Source organism: Limulus polyphemus, unplaced genomic scaffold, assembly GCF_000517525.1.
Source record: "Limulus polyphemus unplaced genomic scaffold, Limulus_polyphemus-2.1.2 Scaffold5330, whole genome shotgun sequence".
NCBI lineage: Eukaryota > Metazoa > Arthropoda > Merostomata > Xiphosura > Limulidae > Limulus > Limulus polyphemus.
Window position 1 is genome coordinate 55,583 of NW_013670940.1, and position 10,661 is coordinate 66,243.

General features: G+C 31.7%; 1 protein-coding gene and 1 non-coding gene across 4 annotated transcripts in view; one reads left to right on the plus strand and one right to left on the minus strand.

The window, feature by feature from the left end:
• LOC106472430 overlaps positions 1–7,313 on the plus strand; it is a 62,675-nt gene extending 55,362 nt beyond the window's left edge. For all 3 annotated transcript variants that reach the window (XM_022401003.1, XM_022401004.1, XM_022401005.1), the window contains one exon: positions 3,892–7,313. In XM_022401003.1, coding sequence (XP_022256711.1) covers positions 3,892–4,020 — 129 coding nt within the window. In that variant the 3' untranslated portion in view covers positions 4,021–7,313. The remainder of the gene's footprint in view (positions 1–3,891) is intronic.
• A 1,412-nt stretch (positions 7,314–8,725) lies between these two features.
• Trnas-gcu lies at positions 8,726–8,807 on the minus strand. The gene has a single exon. It is a non-coding gene; the product is annotated as a tRNA-Ser (tRNA).
• Positions 8,808–10,661: the final 1,854 nt, after the last annotated feature.

Here is a 10,661-nt window from a genome sequence, read left to right on the forward strand (position 1 = left end):
TTGTGTGCCACACTGGTACATCATCTTCTGGATTTGGTCAGATTACATTTTATGATGTCCACAATACAACATCTATAGTTTCATACAAGCTATAAACTCAAATTTCCAATATTGGCAAGCTAGAATATAAAATAAGAACCTCTTACCTTTTCTGTTTGCTGAGATATATTGGCTCCATCCACCACTTCATCATTTGAGAAGACAAGAACTCAGTTAACGGGGAATTTTATAAACAAATCAGAGGAATAACTATGGATAATAGGGTAGCAGTAGTATTAGCTGTGATATTTATGCATATACTTGAACTTAAAACACTTAGTTCTTGGAAAACTGGAGGGAATATTGGCCCATTAATCTGGTACAGATTCATAGATGCCTTATTTGGAGTGTGGAACACTAATTTATAGTCTCTTTTTAGTTTCCATGAGTTCTTGAATATCCAATCACTCATTTATAAAATTTACACTTGCAATTTAGATTTAACTGGATTAGGGAACTTGTAGGATATCAATAGCTCCTGACATAGCTGTAATAGTGAAATGTTGAGCTAATAAAGTTACATTCAGGAGATATAGGTTGTGATTCTATTTATATTTAGATTAAACCTTATGATTTCCTGTTACAATATGCAGTTATTCTAAAACAAAAAAGAAGGTAATTTAAATTTATTTTTTAATTTTTGTGATGGTAATGAAGTGAGTCAAATTGACCAACACCATATGGAGTTAGCATTGATAAAATAACAGATTAAATATAAAGTTTTATTCAAAAAACTTTTATGATTACCTTTGCACGTTGGATAGTCAACATTCTTAAAGAAAAAATGCACAAGCAAATCTGTAATAAAAAAAATCTTAATACTTAATTTAAAAACCTGATATTTTGTGTATGAAAGCCTTGTAATGTATACCAATAACCTGTCAAATTTTGTAAAGATGTGCATACATTATCAAAAATTATAGTATAATTACTCTCATGGATACTTTTGCAGTTATGAGCTGGGTGGATCTCACCCAGCTTGTATTAATAGGGTTAACATTGCTCTATGTACAAATGTATCTGGTCATTATTTCTTTTGATGACATTGCTGGAAGAGAGGGTAGGTTTGCTACCAAGTTTTAATTCTTCTTTTAAAATTCACATATGTTAAGTATTGCCTCAAATTCATCACTTTCCAGCACATCTTTTTCAAATACTCAAATTTGCTTGGGTACACAAATGCTTGAGTTTCTTACTTATTTTCCTATATTTCTCTCCCCTCTTATAAATTGTCTTTTCTTTCATCCATTTTTTTAGAATCTCATCCTTAATTCAGGATTTATTTGTGTTTACCCCTTCAGCTCTTTGAACTACCTACTGGTTCTACTTATCCTTGTCTGTAATTTTGTTTTATTACTATTTCAACTTGAGTTTTAATCTCTATCACAAAGTTCCATTTTTCTGTGCAAAAGTTTGGTCTGGCATGGCCTAGTCATTAGAACTCTTGACTCACAATCTGAGGACCAAAGACTCTAATCCTATGTCTGAGCATGCTCACCTTTTAAGTTGTGGGAGCATTATGATGTGACAGTTAATCCTACTATTTGTTGGTAAAGAGTAGCTCAAGTAGTTGACATTGGATATTGTTGACTAGCTGCCTTCCCTCTAGTCTATCATCAAATTAGGGATAACTGGATAAGTTTTGACTGTTATAATAAAAAATCGGAAATTTGTTCTTTAACTCACATGTAATCTATTTGGTTTTTTCACAATGCTTCCACCATCAAGTGTTGATTTCCAAGTACACAAATATCTAAATTACAAATGACACTGAAAATGGAAGAATGGATTTAAATAATAAAACAGATAAAAGTTATCAGTCATTAATTTACAAACTGTATAAAGAATATAATTTTTTCTAAGAAATGAATTTGCTTGCTAATTCTATTTTTAGTTATTCATAAGTAAAATCACTTTTAGTTCTGATTATGTAATTTGCATAAACAGTACTAGTATTTTCTGTTTCTCATGTTTATGTACATGGCATTTTTCTGTACATGTATTGGTTTAGATTTTAAACTTTCCCTCTTTGGTTGAGGTTATTGATTTTACATTTTATTTACATGAATTGGGATGTTAAATATTTTATTATTACATTATTGTTACCTTCAGTTGTTATTTCACACACACACACACACACACACACACACACACATATATATATATATATATAAATATCTATCTATCTATCTGTTCTTTCATTTTATAACTACCCATTGATAATAAAATGTTGAGATTAAAAATATTTCTTCTGGTGATTTGTCACATTTATTAGAATCATTAATTTTAATAAACAATTGGCTGTTTGATTGTGTAGTTTGACCATTTCTAGGTATGATTAAAAAGCATAATTTAAATTTAGTGCAAGATAAACACATTTTTTTTCATTTTATTACCACCACCATTCTAATATTTATGGGTCTAAACTTCCAACGATTTTCATTTGTACAAAGAAAGGGTCATAATTGGTTTAATTCAGTGATATGGTTTATATGCAACTGAGGTTTTAAAAAATAATTGGAGATACATGTTAAAGATGTTAATATTAACATTTAAAATATTTAATAAGCCTTGTGTGGCTATCAGGCTATTCCACTGGTAACGTGACAAGTTATAAGTGATCTTTAAGCCTTGTGTGATTATCAGGCTGGTTCACTGATAACATGACAAGCTGTAAGTGATCTTTTATTTTATTTTTTTACATATTCATGTTTAAATTTGAAACAGGAAATTGTCCAAAATGTCTCATAGTACATCTCAGAACATGTATAAACATAGAGCTTTTGGGGGCCTAAGCAGCTGGCCAATAGATTTGTTTCAATCAAAATGATCATTGTACACTTTCATCTGTGTGTGTATCAGAGTATTTGTATCACAATGGATACAGTTGCAACACACTACATATAGTATTGGCTGCTTTACATGAGTGAAAAATAGTAGCATCTATTCATTAGTTGTAAAGCCACCAATTATGTTGCAAAAAAGGGGGATATTTTTTATTTCTTCAGAGAAAACTGTCTAAAAGTGATATGTTTTGTTGTAAACTTCTTGTCACAAATTTTAATTGTTTTATCATTTATTGTTAGTCAAAGCATCTGACTGTACTGTAGATAAGAAATAGTGAAGAACTTTCTATATTTGCAATTGTTTTTATTTAGAAAAGCAAGCAATGTTTTATTTTTGCAAGTGGTGTCCTGTGCATGCTATACATGAAAAATGGTCATTTCCCTTTAAAATTGTGACTAAAGAAATGATTACATCTCTAGAAGATATAAGCAAGCATACCTTATGAACTGTTCAAACTTGTATTACAAATGTTTAATAACTCTGAGTAGGGAAGCTAACAGTGAAAGTTAAAAGGGAACATACTTTGAACATTTATGAAACTTTTTAGTAATGTGAGCTGATGATGGTTTAAAGCTACATGTAACCTTTTTGTGCTTCTTTTTATAATTGTATGTGTAAATATAATGACTGAATAAAATTACACACTGTTAATAAAAAACTAGTGATGAGGATTATTAGAGTTGTCTTAAAAGTTAGAACTTTCTAATCTCATATTAACTGAATTGCTGGGGTTTCAGTGGACTTGAAGTTATTTAATCCTGTATTCATATTAGTGATGTTGATAATATAGTAATAGGAGATCACTATAGGTGATACTGGTATTTGGAAAATGTGTACATTTGACTTTGTAGGCCTTGGAACGGCTTTAAAGTTGTGTCTATTTTAAGTTCAGACGTATATAGCTTTTGTAATATTACATTTTAACAAAACTTTTTTCCAGGTGAAAAGTATACTACATGTGTATTTGATTGACCATGTGTAAACTGAAATTACTTTAAATTTCAGATATGTCATAATAAATCGGGAGAAATCAACCCTGTCAAAATCAAAGCTTTAGTGGAGGGATATGTGAAGAAGTTCAAATACCAGAGAAGAAAGTCAATGTCAGGGACAAAATTTGGGAAAACATCTTGAAAATCATTGTATATATATATATGTAATATATATAAGTTTGAAATACAACGGTCAATTAAAAATATCCTAAGACCAAAAATATTTGCACAGATAAAGGCATGACAATTTTTATTGTTTTTGAATTAACCCTTGGATGGTGTAAAAACTTTGCAGAATGTGTAAAAATGTATCTGTGTTGTTGGTGAATGACACAGTTGTATATAGTGTTTTATTTTTTAACTTCAGGGTTATTAGAGCAGTGTATACTTGAATGGTACTGAACATACAGTATCACTTGGAAGCGAAGGGTTGTAATAGTGAATGATCATCATACATCTTTTGCTGGGCTGAGGCTTTTTACCAACTTCAAGAATAGTCTCTAGACCTGTATTTAAGTAGACAGTTTGGGGTTCTGGCAAGAATACAGTTAAGTAACTTGTTATAATCAGTGGTATCAGCAGAGGAAGGAAAAGGGAAACATGAATTAGAGTATCATGAAGAAATATGTACTTTGAGAATTAGCCTTTGACCTGTAATTAAGTAGAAGAAAAAGAGAGAGAAACATGAAGGAAAATATCTCTGAAAAGATTTGTTCAGTATGGTCAATGATACAGATCAGTTCAATGTAGGCATGAGAGAGAGGAGAAAAAAACAATTTGACCATATGAAGATAAAAATGAAAAACACCAATGAAAGTTAATTTGAATAATTGATTATGACATAATAAATGATTTTGAGAAGTCTACTTATATGCAGCTACTTTTTTAAAGTATTTTTTATGTTTGTTTGTTATGAAACATAACATGTCATGATATCAAGAGTATTGAGACTTTACCACAAGATGGATATTTGCAACAGTGGATTAAAAGGATTGTTTGGATGATTTTTATTCATTTTATTATTAAGAAAGTGTTTAGAGCTCATAATGCAGTGTTAAAGGCTCATTTGTGATTTCACTTTAGAAGTACATGCCTAATTATTCTCCTCTTTAAAATAGCAAGTATTTATATTTAATCCAATCTCTTGCTGAAATTGTATTTTATAGTTAGTTCACAAAAAACAGGTTATTTTTGTTTAATTTTTGCTGTAAGCAATTAATTAGGGAGAGAGATCCAGAATTACTTCTTTGGTTATTTTCAAAAAGTAAGCGTTTTGAAGAGTATCATTTTAGAAACTAAAGATTGTACACACACCGAAAAAATTTTTCACTTCGCCATATGAGAAAAAATTATTTTCAAAATTCTTTGCTGGAGATAAAAGATAATGAATGCACCCCAGTTTTGGGAAGCAAATTTAACTAAATAGTAGAAGCTTTTTAATCTGTACACCCTAACTATCTAGCATTTTATATTTGATCCAATATTTTAAGCAATCTAACTAACATGTTAAAATGTGTCACTTGAAAGTAAAATGGTCTTGATCTATTTACTATATTTTGTAAAGTTCAAAGAAAAGTGTGCTTAATTTAACTAATGAGGTATAAGTACTACTGCTTTGCAGGTTAACCCACTTGTTGACTTTAAATCAATGGTATTGCTAGTTACAATTCAATATTTGTTTTGGGTACATCTTCCTTTTTCACTATAAGTACAGACGTGCTATAATACCTATTCAAAATAAGAATAAAAGACTGGTTTTGTAACTTGATGGTCAACAACACCCCCCAAATCACTCATATTTATCTGTCTGGATGACTGAAGTACCATGGCATTTGTAAAACATTTCTAGTTTTTGTGATACGGTCTCATTACATACAATTTTATAACTACTGGAGTTCAACAAGCAGTTTGCGTTATTTCACACATAACTCAGCAGTATCATTTGACAGCTTGTGCTTCATAAGGACAGACAGAAATTGTGTTAAACGATGTTTCCAATTGTTAAATTTCATATTTAGTTTGATATAGAATAGGAAACGTTTTCTATAAGCTTTAATTTTAAAATATCTCTGATATAAATTTAACCAGAGTACAATTAAGTGTGGGCAAGATAGGAATGAGACTTGTTTAATAATAAAATATATAGACATTTGAAGATATACCGGTGTTTACAGTAAGAATCAGCTTGTGTATATAATTGTTCTTAGTTGGCTAAAGTATAAAATTGTGATATCAGTTTTCATGCTATTGCTGAAATAACGAAAACGTATTACAGAAAAAAAAGGAGATTCCAACTAAAAGCTTTAAGCAGTGTGCTAGTTATAGTTTATAAAGTTTTAAGGGACCACTGCGTTATTGTATTTCCTTGGGTAACGGTGTTAAACTGTAGTGTGGAAAGTGCATTGTTATATAGAAGTATTTGTACTAACAGTGGTATTTTTTGATCAATTAAATGAACTGTGTTGAATCAGTGTTTTTAATGATGGTCTCAAATAAATGTTTTTTTTTATATATGTTGTTATACAAATAATAAATAGGCAGTAAACTCTGTTTGATTCTAGTTTGAAAACCAGTGGTTGTCTTTACAGCTGATAAAAAGAAGAATGACGATTAATATTAACTGAATATTTAAATATCCTTTACTTGAGGTAATTTTTGTAAACATAATTATGCCTCAGTAGTAAAAAGTAACTTATATTTGATCGACGGATGTCACCATCTTCGCGTTTGTTCTTATGAATTCTTTCTATCTTGTTAAAGTGATTAGTAAAAAATGTATATATTTAAAAGAAACAAGCATATTTGTTTACCAGTGACATCAAGTTACAAAACCTCTTAGGGAAATGTAAAAGTTCGTAATGGATGTCACCGCCTTTTTTTTTTTTATGCAGTTCTGCTGATGAAATCTGATAACTGTATTGCTTGCTGTATTATGCCAGATAAAAGTATTATGCAGTGTTTACTCATAACAAATATATCGGTAAGAAAAAATATCAAAAGATTTCCGTGAATGTGAAATGAAAATAGTAGAAAAAGTACGAATCGAAGTTTTGCATAAGGGACACCGTATGAAAAAAAGAAAACCGTTATTCCCTCCCATTGTTTCATCTTGAACAAGATAACTTCGTTGTGTCAAGCTTTGAACAAAATGCTGTTTGGCACATTCTAAAGTTAGACTGTTGACAACGTGATTAAAGTAGTGTCATGAAAACAATGTAAACAATAAGTAGATACTATAGCACTGCCGTGGGAATAACTTTCTTTTAGATAAAAACAACTTTTGAATATGAGTCACTAATGAGCCTGGATGTTGCACTTTGTATTCATCATTTATTATTTTTTGTGTAACAGCCTCATGCCCTAATTCACATATGTACATGTGAAAGCAAGATTTTGTAAACTATTAAACCTTATTAAACTTGTCATTTCCCATTATTGGTCGTATTCTATGTGTTATTATAAAATATAGTTACGCGGTATTGACTTCCCATTCACGGCATTAAGTCAATGCATAGGATAAACCAAATCCAAAACAAGAAACTAGTTAAAACGAACACTTGGAAGAAAGACTTTCCAAGAAGGTTTGGGTTACCGGCTCTGTGGGTTATCTGGATGGTTTTGTGAATAATACGTTTAATTAAAGTAACACGAAAATGTTTAATCCAATTATAAACAAACAAACAAAAATAAAGGTTTTGTACGAATTGTGAAAAAAGTTGTCCTTTGGATCACAGGATTTCTGAGTCGTATTTCAGCCTTAACCCAAAATATAATTCATACACAATAACTACAGTTGAAAAGAAGTATCACCCTTTGTGTCTTAATGTATGATGTGTATTGTTAAACTTCTAAAAAATGTAGGGGAGTTCTGTTTGTAATTGGTGGAGAGTTGACTGATTTTACTTATTAGGCTAATGATCCTTAAGCTTTGTAGGAGAGGAATCCAAATTAATTACACACGGTATCGTAGGTGAAACAGCATATAAATATAGTTTGTTAGCATATAATATATATTATATATATATATATATTTTCATATACCATAAGAGGATTTAAATGAGAGATTAAGTTATAAAGTCGTATCGTGAGTTTGATCTTGTACTATAAAAGGAAATGGAACATTTTGACATATTTTAAGTCAGCAAATCACGCTAGACGAAAATTGAAATAGTTGAAAATGGTACAGCCAATTGAGAGACCAAAACATTTCCATTGTAATTGCTTCTTGACCGTGTACTTTCATATAATTAAAATGTATTTTGAAAATTCAAAAACGTTATTTTATGGTAGTGTGCAAATCATTTAAATACATAACCAAAAATACCATAGAAACGAGAATGAGAGTTCGAGGTTGTAGTTCGTGGGTAATAACGACCCATCGCATTATTTGCTTGTTTAAGAAGTTCGTATGAAAGTAATAACAAATGAAACGTCATTTATAATGAGGTGTTGTGAAGAAATATTTTCTCCTGGTATCGAAAACTTCGTTCAACATAACAGACTATTCGATGTGAAAACATTCCAATCAAACGCACTCTATATAGGTCACGTAGGAACATAAAACATGCAAGTACTCGAACAGTGGTCTTCAGTATCACAGCTTTCGAATAATAAAAAAGAACCTCTCTGAGAGAGAGAGAGAGAAAAAAAGATTAATCCAAAGGCATTATATCGTACATTATTGGAGTTACCACCAAATTCGAAATTAGGTTTAGCGAAACAAGTGAAAACGAATAAAAGACACCAAATGAGAGTGAAGCATTAGAATATGAAGTTTCAATTGTATTATAGTTATGACGTGTATTATCATAAAAAAAAATCAAACGCCTACAGTCATGAGAAGTAAACGACGAAGATGGGATTCGAACCCACGCGGGCAGAGCCCAATGGATTAGCAGTCCATCGCCTTAACCACTCGGCCACCTCGTCGATGCAATATTCCATCAATACACTATTATTTTCTTTTTACATAAACATATTTCTTCTCTTAGTAACAAAATCCACTTGCCTTAATGAACTTGCATAGCTATTAATGAACTCTTAAATAAATTTGGTAACAGTAAATTTATAAAGCTCTAGGACAGAGGAGGAGATGACCACTTAGTAAACATGACTACCACAATGAAGATTTAGTACTAATAGTAAGTCTTGATGAAGTGAACGTGTTTGAATATTTTGTTTGGTATTAGTAAACTTTAAAAGGGGGCATTATATAATCAAATATTGCTATATTTTTTTTAAGTTCGCTAAAATTGTACTAAAGTATGAACCTTCCTGTTTAATTATTGTTACTGTCAATGCGTGTTGTTAGTAATGTCACTATGCTTGATGCACTAGAATGGTTGGTTGGTTTTGAATTTCTTGCAAAGCTACACGAGGGCTATCTGCGCTAGCCGTTCCTAATTTAGTAGTGTAAGACTAGAGGGAAGGCAGCTAGTCATCACCACCCACTGCCAACTCTTGGACTACTCTTTTACCAACGAATAGTAGAATTGACCGTCACATAATAACGCCCCTACGGCTGAAAGGGCGAGCATGTTTTGTGTGACGGGGATTCGAACCCGCTGATTGTGAGTCGAGCGCTCTAACCACCTGGCAATGCCGAGCCCACTAGAATAGATTTATGTACCCAATTGATCCGACCTGTAAAGTTACGCAAAATATGCGATGGCTGATTCATCAGGAAGTAAAAATTTGCATAAATCAATTAACCTTATCACTAGTTATTTTGAGTATCGACGCCAATTTGACCATTTTGATAGGACAACAACTGTTTTCCTTCTGGTATTCTACTATTTTGTTTTTGTTTTTTTCCTTGACGATTAACTACTACTACACCAAAACACTCGAGTCACAATTCTGTTTATTATGTAAATATATAATGTAATTCAAGATGAATATTAGCTAATACTTGAATTACTGTATTGTTGTGTTTAGTGTTATCTTTTACTATGCAATGCGTTGGCTTAATTAATAATTCTTTCTCTTATAAAATGCTCTTCTGCGTGTAGAATAGAATACATATAAGTGTTATGAAACACAAGCTAAAAATTGTGAAGTATTTTATTGTATAATTTATTCCTAAATCCAACGTCTGACGCATTTGTAAGGGCTAAACGTTTTGGAAACGTGAGTGTTAATATCTTACTAAAATTACTAGATATAAACAAGACATGAACAGTTACACGACATTTTGAAAACAGCTTTCTGTAACTTTCACGAGCCTGTCCTAGCAGTCACTGATTACGTACCATTTTATTAGTTAGAATAAAAAATACAGGCACCTCAATGTAATTTGGTAAAAAGACACATCTTGCGAACTAGAATTGGTAGAAAACAGTTATTTTCTGTTTGTTCATGTAAACAAAACTGCGTAAGTGGTGACATTACTTTTGAAAAACTAAAAGCAATCCAACGCCCTCAATTCAACGCCAGTGCCAGCCTAAACCACAGTCCTCCAACACCTTCGCTTCAGTCACCAAGCGCCAAATTCAACCAGCAAAACAACAGGAACCATCCACTTCGAATCGGCAAGAACTTCGCCCTGCCAGCCTCGTCGCTTTCATAGTCGACATCATATTCGCCGCTGCTAACCCAGAATTCGACAGGGCTACCTTCCTGAATATCGTCACCCAAGCAGCCCACCAGCACCTTAATGTCCGGGGAATTACACCAGAATCGATCGACAAGCTCATCTCAAGCAGATATCCTATCTATCAATAACGGGTAAGTCACCAAATTCTTTAACTATATTAGGGGAGACCGGGGCTAGTTGATACAGTG